The sequence below is a fragment of the Colletotrichum abscissum genome (assembly GCF_030869225.1).
Source record: "Colletotrichum abscissum strain IMI 504890 chromosome Unknown Scaffold_35.1, whole genome shotgun sequence".
NCBI lineage: Eukaryota > Fungi > Ascomycota > Sordariomycetes > Glomerellales > Glomerellaceae > Colletotrichum > Colletotrichum abscissum.
In genome coordinates this window covers 313,043-335,530 of record NW_026850265.1, presented here as the reverse complement: position 1 = coordinate 335,530, position 22,488 = coordinate 313,043, and the positions used below count along the sequence as shown (strand labels likewise).

Genomic DNA, 22,488 nt, shown 5'->3' with positions numbered 1-22,488 from the left:
ACTGGCTGAAAAAGTCGAAGAAGACGTCGAGACGAGTCGAAGATGAAGGAAATGCGGCGGCAGCTGGGCTGGGGACGATTGCGGTGATGATTGTTGGGGCGGGCGATGTTCGATGCTGCGTCGGCGACTACTCGAGATGAGGTGTGCTTGTTAAGATCTCGTTTCCAGGTTGGCCTTCTGGTTGGTTGCAAGGTTTTGCGGCGCGTTCACAGCTCCGTGCCCTTACGTAATACAAGGAGGAGGCGGTGCCCGGATATCGGCTAAATATGGTCTCCGAGGTGGCTGGCTTGGAGCTGCAGGAGCCAGGCCCCACTTTCCAACGGAATCTACCGTCGAAATTTGGGGAAGTGGGATATTTTTTTTTCATCGGCTTGAGTTTGAACTTTTTGGATCTTCACGTTCACCACCGTACTTTCACCGATCTTTTATCTCACCATCAGGGCGAGCCAACGCAAGGAACCCTGCACCATAACATCGGTAAGTTTTTGATACCTCTCGATTGCCAATTGCAAATAGCTGATTGTCTCCTGCAGACATCACTCGACACCTTACATCCTCAACAATGTCTGAATCCGCTGCCTGGCCCCTTGCCGACGATGCTCTTCAGCAAGAGCTCCTGGACATGGTCCAGCAGTGCCAGCACTACCGCCAGCTGAAGAAGGGCGCCAACGAGGCTACCAAGACCCTCAACCGTGGTGTCTCTGAGCTCATCATTCTCGGTATAGCCACCCCGTCGACCGTTGTTGACGAAATAATGCTAACTTTGCCGACCAGCTGCGGACACCAACCCTCTCTCGATCGTTCTCCACCTTCCCCTCCTTTCTGAGGACAAGAACGTCCCCTACGTTTACGTCAAGTCCAAGACCGCTCTTGGCCGTGCCTGCGGTGTCTCCCGCGCCGTTATTGCTTGCAGCATCACCTCCAACGAAGGCTCTGAGCTCGCCGGCCCCATCCGCGCCCTCAAGGACAAGATCGAGAGACTCGCCATCTAAGATACCCCCGACGTAGGATAATGGGCAGTGTATTATGATATATCTTGGGAAATGCTGAAAAATGGTTTGGAATGGAAAAGTCTGAATTGTTGATAGGCGTCGACTAGCTATTCTCGGGTCCTATTCTCTCCGTGGTATCTGCTACAGTGACGGAACGCAAGGTAACTGGCTGCGGAAACAGCTATGTGAATGCGCCTGTCTGTAAGTGGACTCCTGCGAGTTGGTGTGGTCCAGAAAACTGTCAATTGATGATTGTCGAAAACTCAAACTCCTACATATGCAATGGCCACAATTTGTGCATTTAGCGGTGCTTGACTCGGGACGAGCCAGTGGGGGAACCTGCCACCTACAATGGAATAACAACTCTACCTGAAGAGCAAGTAAGGCGGTTTCTTACTTTGACTACCCACGCTACCTTGCTTGCTTGCCTTATCTTCGACGATTGGATTGTCGGTGAAGACGCGAAAACGAATGCAGACCTGGCGTCTAATGAGCAGACTGAACCACTCATCGGGCCGGTGTCTTAGGCGTGACCTGCGCTTGCTGTCTCAGCGACTCGCACCTGGCCCAGCAAATGCACACTGACGTTACCCCGCGGCCCACCACCCATGTCATAGCTACATGCACGATTTTTGGCCCGCCATCATCAGCAGTTCGTGTCGCGCACAACGTCCCATTCTTCTCTGCATCCTCTTCCCACGCCGCCAATGTTGTCATTGCGGCCCAGCATAACTAATAATTCTTTCGTGCATTCTTGGGTGAATCTTTTGGCTTGTCTCCTCTCCTCATAGAATCCCCATTTCTTCTCGCGCATTACGTTAATTCCGAATCGCACTCCGGACCGCGCTGAATCGCAAGATGCCCGGTATCGCTCGCAAGATCATCATCTGCGCCGCGGTCGACGGCCTTATCATACAACCATTTGTGACCAAAGGACAGCGCCCTGCGCAGCCGGTCAGGATCAAATATGGCGACGCATCAATAAGTTCTGCTCCGCGAGAGCAAATTCCCGACCTTTCTCAGCCAAATTCTTCCTTCGAGGCCTTCGGCGTTATAGGTGCGGCACCCGAGCTTCTAGCTGCACTCCATAATTGTTGTAGCTTTGATGTTAATTCTCGGGATATGCAGGTTTGATCACAGTTTCCCGTCTCAGCTATCTTATCACGATCACTCGGCGCCAGCAAGTGGCGCAAATCTGCGGTTTTCCGATCTATGTCGTCACCGAAGTCGCAATTACCCCATGCGCATCGCAACAAGAAGCTGGAGAAGCTATCGCCAAGACAGCCCTAGAGCTTCAAGATCGCACCACAGACAAGGACGCCAACGATAGCGACAGCGATGACTATATCGAGCTCCCAGCAAGCGGGGATGAAGTCGAAGACCCTGCGCAAGAAGCTAAAGCCGACAGCGACAAGGATCTCGAGACTGTAAAGAGTACTGTAGCGAAAGATGTTATCGGCAGGAGAGGAAGCTACGGGAGGTTCGCGCAGACCTGGTTCAGCAAGAGCGGATGGACGCAGGATCAGAAGAGATCAGCAGGCTGGAGCGGAGCCGCGCACCAAGTACGACGGTCCGTTGACCACAGTCCAGTCAAGAATGCTCCTCCGCGGCCATCTGTTGACGAGGTTAACGAACCAACAACGGCATCCACACTTCTGCCGAAGCTTCTGCGGATGACCCAGATCTTTTACGGCTCATCTAGAAGCTTCTTCTTTTCTTACGACTTCGATATCACGCGGCGTTGGTCGAGTCGTTCCCATGCTCAATCCGATGAGATACCTCTTCATGAGCGCGTGGACCCGATGTTCTTCTGGAACAAGAACACATTAAAGCCATTTACGGAGGCTGGAGAGGATGCTTTGTTGCTTCCGCTCATGCAGGGCTTCGTTTCTCAGAAGAGCTTCGTAGTAGATAGCAGCCCTCCTCAACACGACGAAGGTCTCGGGGATTCTGTGGAGCTATCGACCATGAGACAGCCCGAAGCTGAACCATCTTCACCCTCACCGGAAGCAGTCCGTGACTCGATCGATCTGCGCTCTACCGAAAAGAAGTTTTTGTTGACAATAATCTCGCGGCGTTCGACACAGAGGGCTGGTCTCAGATACTTGAGACGAGGCATCGATGAGCAGGGTTATGTTGCCAATGCGGTTGAAACTGAGCAGATTCTTTCGAGCACTTCCTGGGACAAGCCTTCAAAGATTTACTCCTTTCTTCAAATCCGGGGCAGCATTCCGCTATTCTTCACACAGTCGCCGGTCTCTCTCAAACCTGCGCCAGTCATTCAGCACTCGCCCGAAGCCAACTATACTGCAACGAAAAAGCACCTGGAGAGGCTGAAGTCAGAATATGGGCTTTTGCAGATTGTCAATCTCGTTGAGAAACATGGCGTAGAAGCAACTGTCGGCAATCAGTATGAAAAGACAGTGCAGCGGTTGAACGAGGAAGAAGCGAAAGACCAAGATGACACCGTCGGTTTTGAATGGTTTGATTTCCATTCAGCTTGCAAGGGAATGAAATTTGAGAACGTCAGCCAGCTCCTCGATACTCTCCGCGACAAATTGGAAGGTTTCGGAAGCACCGTGGAAGAGGCTGGTCAAATCACTGCAATACAACATGGCGTCTTGCGCACAAACTGTATGGACTGCCTCGACAGGACAAACGTGTGTCAGAGCTCGTTTGGAAAATTCATGCTCGAGTCCCAGTTGAAAGCCGAAGGCTATGATCTTGCCGCTCAAGTCGACCAGCAAACGCAGTGGTTCAACACGCTCTGGGCAGACAATGGTGATGCTGTGTCGAAGCAGTATGCATCTACTGCGGCCATGAAGGGTGACTACACAAGAACGAAGAAGAGGAACCTTGGCGGCACATTGAATGATCTTGGCCTTTCTTTGACTCGGTACTACAATGGGTAAGATGTTTTGGTCTTAAAACTTTTTTTCTATCATATACTCTTGCTAACCCCAAACCTAGAATGGTCAACGACTACTTCAGTCAAGCTGCCATCGATTTCCTTCTGGGCAACGTGAACTCCATGGTCTTCCAAGAGTTCGAAGCTGAGATGATGACAAAAGACCCTGCTGTCTCGATGCTGAAAATGAGGGAGCAGGCTATCGAGCTTTCTCAAAGGCGCGTCATTTCTGACGAAAACGAAGAGTTCATGGGTGGTTGGGTCCTCTTCAGCCCGCATCAGTCCGACTCCTTGCGGGCCATGCCCTTTGAGGAGGTGGTACTACTTCTAACGGATGCTGCGTTATATCTCTGCCGATTTGACTGGAACATGGACAAGGTCTCTTCGTTTGAGCGGATTGATCTAGCCCACGTTGTCGGTATCAAGTTTGGAACATACATCATCTCGACAGTCTCTCCCGGGCAGACGGACGAGATGAAGAATGTTGGCTTCGTTGTGTCGTACCAACCAGGCAAGAACGACGTTACGAGGACGAATACCAGGACCTTTTCGAACCTGGGCATTGCAAAGACCAAGACGGATGCGGCCCCTTCGGAGCAACAGCAGCAGAAGCAACAACAGCAACAGCCTCAGTCTGCCTTGAGCAGCTTGCTGGGTGGTGGGCGCCCCAAGGCGCCGCCAGTGCGCAAGCTCGCTTTCAAGGCCCCGTACTCTCAGTCATCCGCCGCCGTGACGGGCGAAGAACCCAAGCTCAGCGAGATCCAGCAGGTTGTCAGCATTTGCGCAGACATTGAGCGGCTGGCGTTCCTGAGTCAGCCTGGCAAGGAGAAGCCGGGCACCGAGAGCATAATCGAGAAGGGCGAAATCATTTCGCTAGAGGAGGCGAGGCAAAGCACTGGGCTGCTGGACCACATCAGCTACTCTCTGAAGAGGCTCGTCTGGGCATGAAGTGGCTTTTTCTGGCACACACACGCGCACACATACACCATTGTTGCTTTTCTGGCATTGTTTGTTCCTTGCTTTAGGGTTTCGTTGCGCGATACAGGTGCATTTGGTAGCGCATATTTTCCAGAGGGATTGGGTAGTTTAGAGACTCGGCGAGGCGGAACCAGACGGAGTCATTGGACTCGACCTTTTCCCACCGACAGCCCGGGAACACGCCGTCCTTTTGGGGCTTGTTGACGAGAGTGTGGTCCATGAGCCACTGCATGGGGTACTTTTTCGACTCCTTGCCGACGGCTGCCTCGGAGTAGCTCCCGGGGCTGTCGACGACGAGGAGCAGGGAGCCGAGGGGCACGGTGGCGGTCAGGTTTAGGAGGAAAGCGGTGGTCTTGCTGATTCCCGCGGCAGTGTAGAGCTCGTTGAGGGTAAATAGTAATGTGATGAGTAATGCCTCTTTGCCTATCGTTTGAGAGAGCTGGTCCCGTGACATCGCGAGGGCGTCGAGGTGCGAGAAGGAGGAGGAGAGCCGCGCCGCGGGGTCCACGAGGGCTGCGGCGGTGGCTTGGGCCTCGTTTGCGTACCGCGAGGCCGGGGGCGGGACCGTGAGTGCGGCGTGGAGCTTGGAGACTACGGGGGCCCAGGGGGCGGCGTCGAGGCAGGTGATTGTGCCTTTTAGGTAGGCTGGTTGTTGGGAGAGGTAGGCTGCCAGGGCAGCTAGTTCTGCGGCGCCGCCGCCGATGGAGAGGATCTTGATTTCCTTTTTGATTTGTGTCGTCGTCTTGGGGGTGACTGTGGTGTCGGCCTCGGTTGGTTCCGAGGCGGGTGGTGGAGGGGTGACGGCATCGTCCTCCGCTGCGGGAGGAACTTCCTGATCGTCGGTGGAGGGAGGGGAGGAGGAGTTCTGATCCCGGGGCGCATCACCCGTCCTGTCCTCGACGATCAACTTTTGAAGGCCCTCGGCTGCTTCAGCTACCTCAGCCCCAGCCTCGTCTTCAGCCTTCTTGACCTGAACCTCCAGCCCCTCAAGGTGCTCCGCGATACCCAGCAGGACGACGGCGTACGCCAGAGCGCGGGTGGGACTCCACCTCGCAGCATACGCATCCAAGCTCTCGGGTTTCGCAGAAGTGAAGGCGGCGTCAAAGTCGCGGGCGTAGAGCGCGGCCTTGACTTCTTGCAGGATCGTGGCGAAGGCGGGCGAGGCGAGGACGGGTTGGAAGGCGGAGGCGAAGGAGGAGAGGAGGCGTTGCTGGTGGACGAGGGGGAGGGCGTCGACTGCGTTTGTGTTGTCTGCGGAAGACGATGATGCCTGGCCTTGAGATTCCGGTTGAGCTTTGGGCTTGGCTTTTTGTTGCTTTGCTGGCTTGCCCGTGGTCTTTTTGGAGTTTGCGGCGTTGTGGGATGTGTCGCGGATGTTGTGCTCGACCTTCATTTTTTTACCCATGGTTGCAGAGGAAGTGAAAGTCTTGTCGACTTTCTTGAACTGGCGTATACGTTTGTGAGGCTATGGAGGTTGTGAAGTCAAGATTTTTGTAATGGAGGGGTAAAAATGGAGGGGTAGTTGTGATGAAGAAAAAATCGAGTTGAGGGCGAACTTTGGGATACTGGCTCCCGAGTGACAGTTGCAGCTCAGTGTGTTCTCTTCTAATATTCAGAAGCACAAGATCAGATTGTCACGATACAGCTGTTCAGTCTCACGTTGATCTGATATCTCCAAATCGTTCACTTGCGGTCGTTGACGTTGGGTGAGGCGAAAACTCAATCGGGCAGGATCCACACCGCCCGCTTTTGAGGTTAGTGCACACTGAGCGACCTCATATGAGTCGTTCACTTGGATGTGAAGCTCATGATGAGATCTCACAACACCCATGAGACATTGCTCATGTAGTTGCTCCATGAAAACAAAACCTATTACGAGTAAGAAACCTCGTGAACGCTGAGTAAAGATCAGCCTCACTATCTCAGATGCACCGCCAAGAGCAAGCTCGAACTCATTGCGCCGCCCGAACCCATACGTTTGCCAAAGCTTGGTCAGCGAAAGGAACACAAGGCCCGATTAGCCACGGCCAGTGTCCGAAGTTGCACCGTTGAGGCTAAACTCGTTTCACTCAAAATAAGGCAAAGCATGGCTCTCGAAATCTCGATAATTTCGAACCCGAAACCACGGAAATTTCCGCATCTTCTCCCGCTCAATCTCGACCAACAACGGCGTGGACGGATACACGCTGCGTGAAGCGGCGGATATGCGGGTGGAGAGGCTTGATGTCATCCGCAGGGAAGAAGGGAGCTTGGGCCTGCGGCCGCCTTGATTTGCGCGGATAAATACGAAACTGGCCGGATCCCAGACGGATGGCCCGTGCTCACCGGCTCCGGAGGGGTGGCACATCGCCTAGAAGAGTGTGAGTAGGTCTACCGTCTCGTACGGCGTAGAGAAAAGCATTGAGGCGCCGAACAAAGTAGACCGTGGTGTTGAGTGTCTGCGGCATGCATTCAACCGGCACCGAGTACCGCGTTCTGAGACATACCAAGGGGTCGAGAAAACGTGAAAACTCGGTCGAGTTATCGACGTTTGGTCGCATATTCACATCAGGCAACCCAGCCCACCTGGGCATATTTTATTGAGTGCGTCTTGACGTACTCTGCGGTATTCTACCGCGCTGACCGTAGAACGCCCGCGCTGGCCTGTCCTAACCTTGACATTATCAACGGATGTTGCGCATCTCGATGCAAGACGGCGCCCGCCCGTAGAGGGGCCGGAGGGGCTGCATTCTGATGCTGCTGCGTCTACAGGCAGAAGAAGGCTGCAGCCTGCGAGTCGGCCCTGCGACCGAACGGTGAAATAGAAAAAAAATTGATAGGGGACACGAAGAGTGTCATCATGCATTCAGGGTCCACTGACATGACTGGATCTGATGCTCAGCAAAAGAAGGGAAGCCAGGCGATGCCAGGGTGGTATCGGAGGGCCAGAGCTTATCCGCGTCGCCGGCTTGAAACAACGCGAGCGAGAGAACTGGAGGCGACGGAGGCGTAGTAGGGATATTTTCGGCGCTTGGCTCTCTCTGGGCCATCTGCTTGGACGAGGCTTTAAAGTCCGGCACGCGCTGGGCCTATGGCCGACGGCGACGCAGCATCGTGAGTGAATAAAATAGCGCGAGGCTACTGGCCGGAAAGACTGGAGAAGCGATAGGGTGGGCCGGAGATACCCAAAAGATGCAGCCATCTCCACGGATTAGTCAAGATCCTCCAAGGCGAGCCGATGTTGTCAGGTCGTGGCAGATACCGAAAGGGACCCAGGTGAATCGTTGTGCTATGTGGGCATTATGACGACAGACTGTCTCCATGATCCATAGATATTGTTGTTCGCACGAGTCAATACAGGCAACGAGCGAGCTTCTGGAAGGAATCGAGAGTCAGTTCATGGGGGTGAGATACGTCACAGCCAAAAAATAAAAATAAAAATTGTGATACAGTTGATATGGCTTTTGGGTGCTGAGTGAGGGTGTTCCCATGGCGGTGGACTTGCTGCTGGTGCAGTGTGCAGATGTGGTTGAACCTGGTGCGCCGAGTGCGGTATGATTCGTCGAGATGGGATAGCCCGGACACCGAGGTCGGGACGCGGCAGAGAGGGAATCGCAAGTCGAAGGTCGGACATTTTTGCCTCACAGGGGTTGCCGGGTGAATTGGAATACCTACGGTAGTAGTACATGGAAGCACGTCGACCACGGACGGGTAATAATGAGAGTGAAGAGTGCGGTCTACGATTGAGCCGACAAAGCCCACCAATACAAGGGCGAGAAAGATGAGTGGCTAGACGATAGGAGGGGCAAAAAAAAGCCAGAAGAGGCCAAGGAGAGGTGGCAGCAGATGGGACAAGTCGACACCTGTCAGTCAGCCCACAGCTTTTTTTTTGCCGGACGACGAGGTTGTTGAGACTTGAGACGAGCTGAAGGCGCTGTGTACCGTTCCCAAGACCGAAAACTGGAGATGCGACAAAAATGGAAGAGATGCGGGACACGTTGGAAAAACCCCCACTCCATGTGATTGTGAAGATGGATGATGGATGATGATGATGGATGGTGATGGGCGAGGGGGGAAGACACCGAAAAGTGACATGAGTGACTTTTACTTAACCAACCTAAGGCATGTAGCGAGTGAAGTATCTCGTGCCGTTCCATGTTCGAGGTATCGTGGCAGCTGAGGGCTGAGGTAAGGTAGGTACTGAGATGAGGTTGAGTCCGGGCATCCCGCCAAAAAAAAAAAAAAAAAAAAAGCTCTCAGTAAGGCCAAGCTACCTTACCTTGGCTGAGGTACCTTACCTTAGGTACTGTACAGACAGAGCTCCAAGCGAGCCAATGTACCTCTTCCGCGCCGGCAAGGGGAGTGGCTACCTACAGGTACCAAAAATAAGTAGTGCTTCCTTACCTCAGCTATTTGGAAATGCGAGGTACCTCCAAGTATCGTAGCCTTTCTGGAATTCCAAGGTATCCAAGAAAATGGAAGTGCAAGATGGACATATCACATCAGAGGAATCCAATTCACCTCTGTGCCTGGAGTGGGCAGCAACGAATCCCCCGGCAACAAGCATCCCACCGTGTGGTGACCTCCTCTTCCCAGTGGCTTGTCTCGTCTGGTGTCGTGTTGTTCCCTTCTTGAGAGAATCCGGCCGCGGCGTCAGTGGTCTGTGCCTGGTCCCCCTTCTGCCCCTCCACCCCTCCACCCCTCCATGTGCCCCCCCCTCTGGTCCTTGTCCACGCCCACGTCAGGTCCCCACCGGATGCTCAATAATTACCTTCCTGGCCGACATACGCAGTGACGGGACTGCTGAGGTACGCTCTGAGGCAAAATGTTGCTGCTGTTTTGTGTCGGAATACCTGAGGTACATTACCGCCTCCTCTCCCACTCCTTCTCGTTCCTCTACTTTTGTTCCATCCTCCTCCTCCTCCGACCTCTCCTTTAAATTTCCTCCCTCCTTCACACCACATTCTCTTCTTCCCCTGACCGAGTTCTACATCAAAAACTCTTGGAAGAAAATCAGACATCATGGGTTACACCGAACAAGACTGGAAGGCGATCAACACGATCCGCCTGCTCGCTGTGAGTTTCATCCGCCCGCCAGATTTTTACCCCGCCTACACGCTTCTTCGTTGAGGATTCGTCGTTACCCCGCCATTGAGACCACCACCACCATCCACGGTGCTGCGATCATGTCATCTAGCACCGAGCTCCTTGGCCGGCCTCAATGAGCTTTCCGTCGAGAGCCTCATCGTCAATCTATGTTTGGACAAGAAACTGACCGAGTCTGCGATTCCCAGGTCGATGCCACCTTCAACAGCAACTCCGGCCACCCCGGTGCGCCCATGTACGTATTCACTCACACTACACGTATTTCACGATGGAATCGGGGCACAGAAGCTTACCAATTCATTTTCTAGGGGTATGGCGCCGGTCGCTCACGTCCTGTTCAACAAGTTCATGAAGTTCAACCCCAAGAACCCCAACTGGCTCAACCGTGACCGTTTCGTTCTCTCGTAAGTTGAACCGCCCGAACATAGCTTCCAATTCCCGAATCGAATATCTTTGGCTAATCTACCATCAGTAACGGACACGGCTGCATGCTTCAGTATGCTCTCCTCCACCTCTTCGGCTACGGCGTCTCCATCGACGACCTGAAGAAGTTCCGCGTAAGTTTGACAATGACTCAACAAGTGAGGGAATGAGCCATTTCCTGACAGGCTCTACAGACGGTCGACAGCATCACCCCCGGTCACCCCGAGGCTCACGACACCCCCGGCATTGAGGTCACCACTGGTCCTCTCGGTCAGGGTATCTCCAACGCTGTTGGTCTGGCCATTGCCCAGGCTCACACCGCCGCTGTCTACAACAAGGACGGCTTCAGCCTGTCCGACAACTACACCTACACCTTCCTTGGTGATGGTTGCTTGATGGAGGGTGTCTCTGGTGAGGCCTCTTCCCTGGCTGGTCACCTCCAGCTCGGCAACCTCATTGCCATCTACGACGACAACCACATCTCCATTGACGGTGACACCAACGTCGCCTTCACTGAGGATGTCGTCAAGAGATACGAGTCTTTCGGCTGGGAGGTCCTCATCGTCGATGACGGTGACAACGACCTCGACAGCATCGAGAAGGCCATTGCCAAGGCCCAGCAGTCCAAGGACAAGCCCACTCTCATCAAGCTGAGAACCACCATCGGTTTCGGCTCCCTTCAGCAGGGCACCCACGGTGTCCACGGCTCTCCCCTCAAGGCCGACGACATCAAGCAGCTCAAGGAGAAGTTCGGCTTCAGCCCCGAGCAGTCCTTCGCTGTTCCCCAGGAGGTCTACGACCTCTACAACAAGCACGCCGCCGAGGGCGCCGCTGCCGAGGAGGAGTGGAACAAGCTCTTCGCCAAGTACGGTGAGAAGTACCCCAACGAGGCCAAGGACCTCAGCCGTCGCCTCAAGGGTGACCTCCCCGAGGGCTGGGAGAAGTCTCTGCCCGTCTACACTCCCGCCGATCCCGCCATTGCCTCTCGCAAGCTGTCCGAGACCGTCCTCCAGAAGATCCACCAGATCGTTCCCGAGCTTGTCGGTGGTTCCGCCGATTTGACCGGCTCCAACCTTACCCGCTGGAAGGAGGCTGTCGACTTCCAGGCTCCCGCCACTGGCCTCGGTGACTACGCCGGTCGCTACATCCGCTACGGTGTCCGTGAGCACGGCATGGGTGCCATCATGAACGGTCTCGCTGCCTACGGTACCATCATCCCCTACGGAGGTACCTTCCTCAACTTCGTCTCCTACGCCGCCGGATCCGTCCGTCTGTCCGCCCTGTCCCAGATCCGCGCCATCTGGGTTGCCACCCACGACTCTATCGGTCTTGGTGAGGACGGCCCCACTCACCAGCCTATCGAGACCCTCGCCCACTTCCGCGCTCTGCCCAACAACATGGTCTGGCGCCCGGCCGACGGTAACGAGACCTCCGCCGCTTACTACGTCTCTTTGACCTCCAAGCACACCCCCTCCATCATCGCTCTCTCTCGCCAGAACCTGCCCCAACTCGAGGGCTCCGTCATCGAGAAGGGTATCAAGGGTGGATACGTCTTGCACGAGGACCCCAACGCCGACATCACCCTCGTCTCCACCGGTTCCGAGGTCTGCATCTGCGTTGACGCCGTTAAGTACCTCAAGGAGAAGCACAACATCGCTGCCCGCGTTGTCTCCATGCCCTGCACGGAGGTCTTCGACTCCCAGTCCAAGGAGTACAAGCTGTCCGTCCTGCCCGACGGCAAGCCCATCATGTCCGTCGAGGTCATGTCCACCCTCGGCTGGGAGAGATACTCCCACGAGCAGTTCGGTATCAACCGCTTCGGTGCTTCCGGTCCTTACAAGGACGTCTACAAGGCAAGTTTCTCGTTTCGATCTAAGTACTGTTCGTCAGTCATTCTAACCCACTCTATAGAAGTTCGAGTTCACCCCCGAGGGCATCGCCAAGCGCGCGGTCGCCACCGTCGAATTCTGGAAGGACGTTCCCAACGTTCGCTCTCCTCTCAACCGTGCTTTCCAGCAGATCATTTAAAGCGGTCATACCTAGGGTAGAAATTGGTTAATTGGCGATTGTTCTTATTTTTTTTAACGCAATGACGGACGTTTCACGGGGAAAATGAACTCGGTATATAGAGAGACCGTCAAAAATCCAAAGATTATGATTAACGCGAACTCGCGCTGTCCTGTACGCCTAACCCACCCCATACCGTAGCCTGGTTTGGTTTCCGTATCGGGTCCTCCATGTGACCGTGATCTCGTTGCTCGTAATCCTCATGAAAGGACCATATATGCCCTGCCCCGACTCGAACTTCCCAGGCCACGACATCGCTATCGCTTTCCTCTGGGCATCGTTGACCTTCCACCAGGGACATCCTTTGCCCCATTTTTTTACGATCTGACCATACTCTCCTCCATCGTCCTATTGATATGTGAATGTGTGTGTGTATATGTGTGTTCAACGACCGAGACCATCTGCGTCGCCCGTTCCTTCTTCGGCGACCCATTCTCGTTGGAACTCCCTGCCTACCCTCTCGAGTCTGCCCGCGGCGCGGCGCGCTTCCATGGCCTCCTCACCCGTCGCCGCGACCACCACGCCGACCAGCATCGGCGCCGCGTTCTCTGGCTCTTCGCCTAGCTTGCCCGTCTCAGGTATCGCTCTCGCTGACGCCCCCGCTGCGGAAGATGGCTCTGCTATCGGGGCAGCGCCGGCGACACCCGAGGATACGGGTCTCGACGAGGACTTTGACGCTGAGGGGACGGAGCTCTCTCCGCCCGAGTTCGGCAGGGCATCGGCGCCGTTGAGGAAGGAGGCTAGGACGACGGGACTGCCCGGGCCGTGCTCGACAATGATGCGCTGGGCGGGGCCGAGGGAGAAGCGGTTCGCGGCGGCATGAGCGGTCAGAGAGGTCGTCGTCAGGGAGGTGAGTGCCTCGAGTTGGGATTGGGAGTGCGCCGAGGTCAAGATCGGGTTGAGGGCGCGGTCTGTTAGGTGGAGGGCCAGCGACGGATGTTGTGAGGGGAGGGAGGCCATTGTTGGCGATGGCTTGTGTTTTGTCGGGTGGGTGGGCGTGTGTATTGCGCCGGTCGGGAATGAAATCTTGTCGCTGATCTGGAAATTTGAGACGGAGACGATCTTATGCCGAGAGAGGGAATTGAATAAAGTAGAGAGTTGCGACGGAATTGGGTAGAAGATCAGCAAGTAAGGTAAAGAAGGAGGGACGGGAAGGAAGAGAGACGGCGAGGCTTTGGCTAGTCGGGTAGGCGGGCGGTTTGGCGCGGGCTTGTGGGCTTGCGGCGGTAGTGGTGGTGGTAATGGTTCGGCGTGAGGTAGTTTGCAGCACCCTGTTCGCACCCGTACCCCGCCATTACCCCGCCAAATGCCGTGCCCGACGCTCAGAGGTGGAACTCTTCTACCGCCCGTTGAGAGATAATTACGCTGTATCTTTAGCACCATTACCTATCTTCCGCCTGCATTCAGATGGGACCCCCACCCAAGAGATTACCGGGGCTATTTCTGAAGAGATGTGATAGGAAAGCGGGCTCGTATGACTGTTGACGATAAAGAAACGAGGGGGCATCTGGTGGGAGAAATGTGTCATGGGACTTTGCTGTGACGCAATGTCGAAGCTTGGTTCGTGCAGCATTACAAGGGACCCTCTGTGCCTCCGTCCTGTGCGTCCCCAGAGGATAGGCCTCAGCGGCTGGCCCTCGTTCTCGTTGTCCGCTTGACGTCGGCAGACTTTGGGGCACTGCCGGTACTATGACGCCTCTCACGGTTATTCGTAGCCGGAGCGGCGAGACTGCCAGATGTCTTTGGCGAAGACCGATACCCGGACCGTCCATCCAGGCTTCGCCGGTGGTGGGAGGTCCGAAGACGGGCTGCCGCGGACGAGGAGAGGGGCTCCGCAACCCAGGTATCCGCCGTCGTCTCGACGGATGGGTTTTCAGCGGCTACGGAGGCTCGAGGGACAGGATCTGCGAAGTGAACCGTCTTCTGACTCCGACGAGCCGTCGGTGTTCCCGGCGCTGTTCCTGTCGCTGTTCCTGACGCTGTTCCTGTCGCTGTTCCAGGCTTCTCCTGTCGAGATTTCTGCGTTGAGCGCATGGCGTCTTCTCTTTCCGGTTCCTCGCCTATGGTGGACAGCTGATGAGCTGCGACTATAACATCGTCGTCGTCTGAACTTGACGAGGGGTCTTCGGATGCCTGGTTTCGAGGCTCGGCTAGGATTGTAGGTTGCGTTGTGGCCGGTGCGGACTTTGGCTTCTGGCGAGAACGCCTGCGCCTGCTGCGTTGTTGCTGTTGTTGCTGAGGCTCGTTTGCGTTGGCCGCGTGGATATCCTCCCCGCCAAACAGGTATCCGAGCAGGTACGCATCTTGGACTTCGGGGGGTTGGTGGTTCCAGCATAAATGATTGGTAAATCGCGCATCGTGAAGTTTGGCTTGATTATTGGGACATCTGGAGACTCGACACGTATCTGGTCCTGGAGTCAGAGAGAAGTCGTACGTTGTCGAAAGGCCGAAGCGGCCTGGTGGAACACTTACACATGTGTTCCTGACAATATGGGCCCTTGCGGTATCGAGGCCTCACGCATCCCTGCCGTCTACAGACGGCATGCTGAGTGCAGTATCGTGATTTGGACCCTGGATCGCAGACTCTCTGGCAGCCGGGAGTTTGACAGCGAGCGTCAGGCCTTTCGGCATCGCTGGTGCCTGCGCCAGCATTGCTGCTCGATACACACTGCCCCATGGCTCCTCGCCGTCGCTCCTCTGTTCCATTCCTCCAGCACAAGCTGAGAGGATGGACGAGAGTTGAGCAGGACATGTTCTGGAGAACATGTCAGCTCTCAACATGCTTTAATGTTCGAGCTGCATAATCGTGCTTGGGTCGTTTGTTGCCGCGGCACCTCCAATCATCTTGAATTAGCCAAGTCGTCCCTTGTAGAGCAGGGCGGACGTCTTTCAAAGGAACTAACGAACGAGACGCTCACCCCCCTTTAGCCCCCTGCCCCCTGGCTCGATGCGTTCCCGCGCTGGCAGGTAAACAGGGTCCTTCACTGGGGGCCAAGATGCAACTTGCATCCATTTCAGACGCTGGTCCGGTGCCAACTGGATATCAGCGCAGATGAAACGAGGAAGAGCTTGCCAATCAGGCGGTGCCCAAGGGCAAAGGTTTGAGCGATTGGGACACTGAGAAGGCGATGTAAGGCGCCAACGCATTGAAAGACGACGGCTGTGTGGGCCAAAGGATGTGCAGGGGGATGGAGGGTGTTCGTCGCGTCGGTCAGACGGCAGGAGGCCCGCTTGGGAACATGTTGATTTTTTTGCTATTTGTTGTTGCGATGTATGCATCTCTTCATTCGATAGCTTTCATAAGAACGGCATGATGTTTGGCTTTGGGCGATTATTGCATCTTGATGACCACCAGTGGCGAGACGGTGTTAGTGAGATCGATAGATGCTGAGAGCAGAACAGGTGCAATATCTTGAATGGTTCTGAATCTCGACAGACCAGCGTTACAGAGAGAAAATACTATATCTAATGAAGGAGGGAGATGGTTTCTGGGAGGATGTAAATCTTATCACGGAGGAAATAATCGGTTGTTGGAGGTTGGGGTATTGTTCGATTTTGTCCAAACGGCAAGAAGGAAGTTCATCGGAACAGGAGGGGTGGCCCCTGTATGTTTAGCACATTCCACGCATAGCTATTGCGCCTCCCTTCGTCATTGGGGGGGCCCCCTGTCAACCACAAACACTACGGATGAGTGCAGGTGGAATGTGGCTTGTTCTTGACACGAGTGGACAGCTAAGCTCCTGGGCTCGAGGCTGAAGCGCTCAAACCGCATCAAACATCCAACTTTACATTCCGCATTCACGACAACCTCTTTGTGACAACGTTCGGCAACAGCACCTAGAACTCACTTGATTACGCTTCGCAACAAACCCAAGCACTGTTGCCTGCATCATGGCCGACGCTGAAGAGAAGGCCAAGGCCGAAAAGCTCGCCGCCGCCAGAAAGCGAGTAGGTTTACTTGCGGTGCGATCACCATCGGTCTAATACTCACAGCTTGCTAGGTGGAAGAATTGAAAAAGAAGAAGACAAAGAAGGCCGCTGGCTCATCCAAGAAGGAAAAGGCCGAGCCAACAGCGGCAGAACCCAGCGTCTCGAAGGACAAGGACCCCGAAGCCGAACCCACGACACCCGCCGATCCTGCCACCGAAGACACAAAAGAGGACGAGAAGGAAGCTACGGAAGCTATCGCGGAGCAACCAGCATCGCCAACTGCATCTCAACCTTCGCTAGCTCAACAGTCCAAGCTCCGTTCTGCGTCCTTCCGACAAGGGTCCGTCTCCGCCGGCAATGGTCCTCTTTCGCCCAGCGCCGAGGCTCCTGAAGGCGAGACCGCCACCGATATCTATCGAAAGCAGCACGCTCGGATAGAGGAGCTTGAGAGAGAGAATAAGCGTCTAGCCAAGGACTCCACCGATGCGGAGAGGAGGTGGAAGAAGGCCGAGGAGGAGCTGGCTGATCTGCGTGAGACTGAGGGCGAGAGCAAGGGCGGTCCAGACAGCCAAGTCGAAAACCTGGTGAGCATCATATTATACGACCATGCGCCCTTAAAAGTTTGCTAATAAAATGCCAAACAGAAATCCGAGATCGAGGCCCTTCAGCGCCAGAACTCTCAGCTCCAGCAACAAGCTTCCCGTGCAGGTGGCCGCCACGGATCCTCGCCATCGGTATCGATGTCTTCTCCCCCAGCCGAGCTCGAGGCTCAGCTTGCCTCCAAAACCGCCACTATCGAGTCGATGGAGATTGAAATATCAAAGCTCCGCGCACAAGTGGATCGTCAGACTAGCGGCACGTCCTCCGAGAAGGAGCAGATTGCGGCTCTGGAAGAGAAGCTCGCGCGATCTGAAAAGGCCGCCACTAAGGCACAGCAAGAACTGACTGACTTGCGGAAGAATCTCGACCGTACGGCGGAAAAGGCTGTCCGTGAAGGTAGCGAACGCACGAGCGCAGAGACGAAGCTCCGCAGCTTGGAGCACGACCTCGCCGACTCGATCGATGCCAGGCTGGAGGCCGAGAAGAAGGCCGACGGCCTGGAAAAGAAGGTTACGACGCTAACCACGCTTCACAAGGAGCAAGACACGCGCACCCAGACGTTGCGGAAGGAAAAGGAGCGCGCCGAGAAGGAGGTCAGCGAACTCAAGGCGCGGGTTGAGAGCCTCGAGAGCGACAACACGAGGTTACGGAGCCGTAAGTCCACTGAGGGCGGTGGCGGCCTGGATGATGACGGTGTCGATGAGCTCGAGAACGAGGAGCGCCTGCGTCTCGAGAAGAAGGTACGCGACCTCGAAGCCGAGGTATACGAGCTTCGCCACGGGCATTGGCAGGAGAAGCGCCGGGAGCTCAATAGCCCCAGCTTCGAGAACGTGGACCTTGGCGGGAGCCGCGGCACGTCGCCATCAGCGCAGAGGAAGCAAGCAGCCGGCGGTGGCATTGGAGACTTTTTCCAAAGTGGAATCAATGCGCTCACCGGGACGGGAGATGACGAGCTGCTCCTCGACGACGACGATATGGACTTTGACGAGGACGCGTTCCGCCGCGCGCAAGAGGACGACGCGAAGAAGCGTATCGAGCGCATCAAAGAGATTAAGCGCACGCTCAAGAACTGGGAGGGGTGGAGGTTGGACCTTGTCGAGAACCGGCGGGGCGGATCCGAGGGCGTGGGTGATGTATTTGAGGTCTAGATTTCATGTCTAGATGTTCCTTTTCTCTCTTTCCCGGGGCAGAGTCTACTGCCAGCTTCTGCTTAAGATGCCGAGAATCTCTGATTTTTTGTAGACTTCAATGTCCTTTGACGCCTTTTCATGGAGTGCCTTTTCCTGCGGCTTCACACGCTTAGGAGGAAGTACTCTCGACAAGAAAGCGTTAAAATACCTTGGATTCGAGTCAAGGGTGAAGTAAGATTTGACGGCTCATCTCTTTCCATAGATACGAGGGCCTTTTGAGCCCGGGGATATGTAAGAGTATAGGTAGACGAGAACTGATATCCAAACAAAGTGAATTTCAATGACCGTCATTGAAATGGATTTTCATCATGTTGCTAAACATGATTGAGTGCCTGGAAATGCAGCCCACCCTCGTCTTGCCTTCATCTACCCCTTTTCCTCATGTAGAAGTGTCCTTTGAGATTGCGCCTACGCCCTCTTTGTGCACAGAACATCTGTTGGTTTCCATTACCTCTGAGTACACTACCACGAGTGCCCAGACGAGTCGCGGAGTTTTACATGGACTTCGAGCTGGCAATGATCGTCACTCGTGCATCCTGCAACCACACCCCTGCCTACCTTGGTGTTTTGCCTCAGGCAAAAGCCACATGTGACAACGCGTTCCTAGCCATTTCTTTCTTCGCAGGGTAAAAACGTGTGCAGCTTCCTTTTTTCGGGCCTCACGCGTAAAGCACCCAAACTTACGTCATCACCATCCACGTCCCAAATAGTCTGTGGTAACTCTAATGTATTACAATATTTTGCAAAGAGACGGATTAAATTGTCATTGAAGAGGAGAAGAGAAGTTTCATCTTGATTTATGGGGGTTGGAGGATGCCATTTGATCATCAAAGGTCATCCCGTGTCTATGGTACTACACACTTAAAAATGAATAATCGTTCGCAATACAAGGTAATAGAATTACAAAAGTTGTTTTCGGTGCTGAGGAGAACCTGAGAAGCGAAGGGGGGAGGCGTGAGTTGAAGAGGAGGAGAGGGGAAATGTACAATCTACCATTTGCTGTTAAAAAAAAAAGAGGGTGGAAAATAAACTCCGGAAAAACATGTGGTATTTCTCTTCCTTTTTTTTGTTCCATCTTTCTGGTTTTCCTCTGCATAACGCTCTGCGTAGCGAAGGGGAGGGGGGATATCAAAAAGTAGTCGTCATCGTCCTTGGGCTTTCTTCGCCACCGTAGAAAGCCGTGGAAAAGAAAAAAAGTCGAGTGTCGATTATCCCGTAGAACGCCTGTTTCCCCCTTTCTGTTGAATTACCCATGCCGTTAAAACTATACACGGCGTCGTGTGACCACGGCCAAAGGAGACAAAACGGAATTGTATGGATCATAAGAAAGCAGTTTTCTGCCTAGAACGCCTCGTCGATGCGTGTGTCGTAAGAGTGTGTACGTGGTGTGATGGTTGGTGTGTGCGGGGAGGTGTCGAGTCGAGGACGCGGGGGTTCAATGTGGAAGCCTGAAGTATGAGTTGTGGCCGCCGGGTGTTAATTTAGGGTGTGGTGGTGTGGTCGTAACGCCGTAACGGGAAGTTCGGGAGGAAGCTGTCGCTTTCGGGAAGAGGCGCAGGCGTTGCGTCTGATTGTCACAACATCGTGGCGGTGGGAGCGCCGAGTCCGGACGGATCGAGGTTCGTCCGCAGCGCATCCTGGAGCTCTGCAATCTGCGACATCATGGCGAAGCTGTGCTGGCCCTGTCTGTCGAGTTGCTGGCGCAACTCTTCATTCTCCATGCGTACGCGCTTGATCTCCTCGCGCAGCTCGTCCAGACCAGCGTCAGATCCCTTCCGGGAGCGCTTTCGCTTGTTGCCTGCGCCGAATCCAATAGCCTTGTCACTGTCACCGTCACTACCGGTTTGGATGTCTTCTTGAACCGTGCTGGAACCGTCGCTCGTGTGTACTCGTCGTAGATGCTCATTAAGGTTCTCTTGCCGTGAGAAGCCCTTTCCAGTATGACGCTTGCAGTTCGGATGGGGACAGTTGACCGTGTTCTTTGGACCGCCGTGCTTGCCGTGAACTTCGCGCTCGTGGCGGAGGAGGCCGCCGGAGTATGTGAAGCCGGGAAGCTTTTCGCAACCCTCAGCAGCGCATCGGTAAGGTCGCTCGTGTTTGTCCATGTGTTTGCTGCGAGAAGAAAATGGTCAGCATCATTACAAAGTGTCAAAAGCTTCAACGTTTGGTTGACTAACCTCCATTCGCATTTCCGGGTGAAAATTTGAGTCTCTTCCGTGCATCCCGGGAAAGTACAGTAGAACTTTCCATCAGGCTGTTTCGTCACCTCGCGTTCAGGCTTTGCTATGCACTTAACCCTCGATGTAGGAGTCGAGGCCTCGCCCTCGTCCTTGTGGTTTGATGGCAGGGGCTCGGGAAGCGCCGGAGGAAGACTCGAAGGTAGGGAGGCAAGAGTGGGAGGCGCTGAAAGATCGAGTCGCGTCGCATCTGGGACGCCAACGGAGGCATCGTCAAGACCGTCCGGCATTAGAGACCGGTCGTCGCCGAGCATCGAGGACGTCGGATTGTAGGAGGCGAGGTCCGGGACGTCGGACGCCTGGTATTGCCCAGTCTGATCGAGGACATGGTCGTGATCGTGATCGCCGATGGGAGGATACGAGCCATCGTGCATGAAATTACGGGGTTCGTAGACGACGCTCATTTTGACGGTTATCCTGTGGATGCTGGATGAAGCTTGTGATGGGGGAGAAATGATGATCGGAAGAGGTCGTGATCGTGAAAGAAGTCGCGACTCCCGGGTCGTTTGCTGGAAATCGCAGGGGAAACGACAAATAAAGATTCGACAAGAAAGATAAAGGGATCGCCGCAGTGAGGGATACTGCGACTGCGGTTACTTGATAACGCGTCGCTTCGTCAAGCTTGCAGGTGATGAGCTCCGATGCTGCGAAAGGCAGAAAAGTCAGTCTGCCTGAAAAATCTGGCTGACGACGTGGAAGCTGGTAGCAAGCTGCGTCAGCCACATATGCATGGACTTGGATTATTCAGCCGTGATCCACGTGATCCCGGTCAATTTCGCCACCAGCCACGGTATCCACTCTTCGTCTGTTGGATGATGTGGCGCTGAAGGCAGAAGCTGGATGCTTGCACAAATAGCAATGAGGGAACCCACCAGCTTTTGAGGATATATGTCTTTAGCTTCTCTGATATAATCTTGATGGTACTTCAGCTTGGATGGGTTTTCATAGAATCATACCTGGAGAGATACCTAGAACATTATATGTTTGCCAGGTCTAGGCGGCAAAGCCTGTGACTCCATCTGGTTGGCGATGGTGTCAAAGCCTTCGTCGAGATGCCTACCAAGGTGAGTCACAGCCGACGCATTAGGTTGGCCTCCAAGGCTGCCGGCGCAGGGGTCTGCGCATTTTGAGAATTCAGCTGTCTCGTGATCATCACCTAAAGCTCTTTCAGGTACTTTAGTATTTCGGAAGTGTATAGCTCGAGATGGGATCAAGGACTCACCTGTTGCTTACGGAGGATTGTCCCAGAAGAGCTTACAACCCCAGATCCACGATACCTCGACGGCGATTGGTAATCTTTAGCGAAGCTGAGCCGCACTAGAGTTAATATGGTACAGGTATAGAAGTAGATATTCACACACAGCCTCAATGAGGCCGTTCAGCAGGTCAGCGTCAAGGTTCCAACACTGGTTGGTTATGACGATGGACAAATGTGTGGTCCGAGGAGATGGTGAATAGGCTCAATGATGCCATCAGCTCTCACCGTACACTACCTCTTGAGAGATGCTCAATGTGAGTAGGCGGCTTTTGAGCTTCGTGAGCAGGCATCGTGCTAGTGGGCGAGATATCCGCGTGGGAAACGTCAGTGTGAATGAGTACACAACAAGACCGTTGTCACTTGATCATTGGGCCATATCGTGAGCTTGCCTATTGGTAGACCCGGCGTATATGATACCCATCTTCGCACTCGCGCGTCTGGACCTGGCGCGAACGCGTGAATCGTTGTCATCGCCCACACTACCTCCCTCTTTTGGAGTACAGTCGTCATCCTATGACATTGGGGACGCTGCTGCTTGAATAGTCCGCGTACCACACGTCTAGGCCGCGGAGAGCTTCTGTTCATGCGAAGTTTTGGTTCTAGCCAAGAAAGCCGAATGCCTATTCGTCTGGAAGCCTATTCGTCATGTTCACCGATGACTCGGTTCAGGATCGCCAGGCTTGGTGAAACGACTACCACGACATGAGGAGGATGGGAACTACCCCGCTCACAGATAGATCTGGACTCCGTCGAGGTGGATCAATAACCATTTCGGTGAAGCAAGCAGCCAACGAATTGAGTTTGTGAGCTAGGGAAGCCG

At 54.5% G+C, this 22,488-nt stretch overlaps 8 protein-coding genes across 8 annotated transcripts; 4 read left to right on the top strand and 4 right to left on the bottom strand.

The window, feature by feature from the left end:
* Positions 1-562: 562 nt before the first annotated feature.
* Positions 563-992, top strand: CABS01_12083 (ribonucleoprotein-associated protein; the record flags this gene model as incomplete). The annotated part of the gene is made up of 2 exons (XM_060545437.1): positions 563-719; positions 775-992. The coding sequence occupies 2 exons, from the start codon at positions 563-565 to the stop codon at positions 990-992; spliced, it is 375 nt and encodes a 124-aa protein (XP_060396953.1).
* An 858-nt stretch (positions 993-1,850) lies between these two features.
* CABS01_12082 (uncharacterized protein) lies at positions 1,851-4,848 on the top strand (the record flags this gene model as incomplete). Its single annotated transcript, XM_060545436.1, has 3 exons — positions 1,851-2,049; positions 2,121-3,900; positions 3,963-4,848. The coding sequence occupies 3 exons, from the start codon at positions 1,851-1,853 to the stop codon at positions 4,846-4,848; spliced, it is 2,865 nt and encodes a 954-aa protein (XP_060396952.1).
* A 73-nt stretch (positions 4,849-4,921) lies between these two features.
* CABS01_12081 (uncharacterized protein) lies at positions 4,922-6,271 on the bottom strand (the record flags this gene model as incomplete). The annotated part of the gene is made up of 1 exon (XM_060545435.1): positions 4,922-6,271. One exon carries the CDS (start codon positions 6,269-6,271, stop codon positions 4,922-4,924), a length of 1,350 nt encoding a protein of 449 aa, XP_060396951.1.
* A 3,608-nt stretch (positions 6,272-9,879) lies between these two features.
* CABS01_12080 (transketolase) lies at positions 9,880-12,414 on the top strand (the record flags this gene model as incomplete). The annotated part of the gene is made up of 6 exons (XM_060545434.1): positions 9,880-9,933; positions 10,152-10,198; positions 10,272-10,367; positions 10,436-10,520; positions 10,581-12,230; positions 12,298-12,414. The coding sequence occupies 6 exons, from the start codon at positions 9,880-9,882 to the stop codon at positions 12,412-12,414; spliced, it is 2,049 nt and encodes a 682-aa protein (XP_060396950.1).
* A 423-nt stretch (positions 12,415-12,837) lies between these two features.
* CABS01_12079 (uncharacterized protein) lies at positions 12,838-13,413 on the bottom strand (the record flags this gene model as incomplete). The annotated part of the gene is made up of 1 exon (XM_060545433.1): positions 12,838-13,413. One exon carries the CDS (start codon positions 13,411-13,413, stop codon positions 12,838-12,840), a length of 576 nt encoding a protein of 191 aa, XP_060396949.1.
* Positions 13,414-14,076: 663 nt separating this feature from the next.
* CABS01_12078 (uncharacterized protein) lies at positions 14,077-15,159 on the bottom strand (the record flags this gene model as incomplete). The annotated part of the gene is made up of 2 exons (XM_060545432.1): positions 14,077-14,839; positions 14,972-15,159. 2 exons carry the CDS (start codon positions 15,157-15,159, stop codon positions 14,077-14,079), a joined length of 951 nt encoding a protein of 316 aa, XP_060396948.1.
* A 1,185-nt stretch (positions 15,160-16,344) lies between these two features.
* Positions 16,345-18,131, top strand: CABS01_12077 (M protein repeat protein; the record flags this gene model as incomplete). The annotated part of the gene is made up of 3 exons (XM_060545431.1): positions 16,345-16,401; positions 16,455-16,967; positions 17,028-18,131. 3 exons carry the CDS (start codon positions 16,345-16,347, stop codon positions 18,129-18,131), a joined length of 1,674 nt encoding a protein of 557 aa, XP_060396947.1.
* A 1,523-nt stretch (positions 18,132-19,654) lies between these two features.
* On the bottom strand, positions 19,655-20,814 carry CABS01_12076 (C2H2 transcription factor; the record flags this gene model as incomplete). Its single annotated transcript, XM_060545430.1, has 3 exons — positions 19,655-19,712; positions 19,785-20,285; positions 20,351-20,814. 3 exons carry the CDS (start codon positions 20,812-20,814, stop codon positions 19,655-19,657), a joined length of 1,023 nt encoding a protein of 340 aa, XP_060396946.1.
* Positions 20,815-22,488: the final 1,674 nt, after the last annotated feature.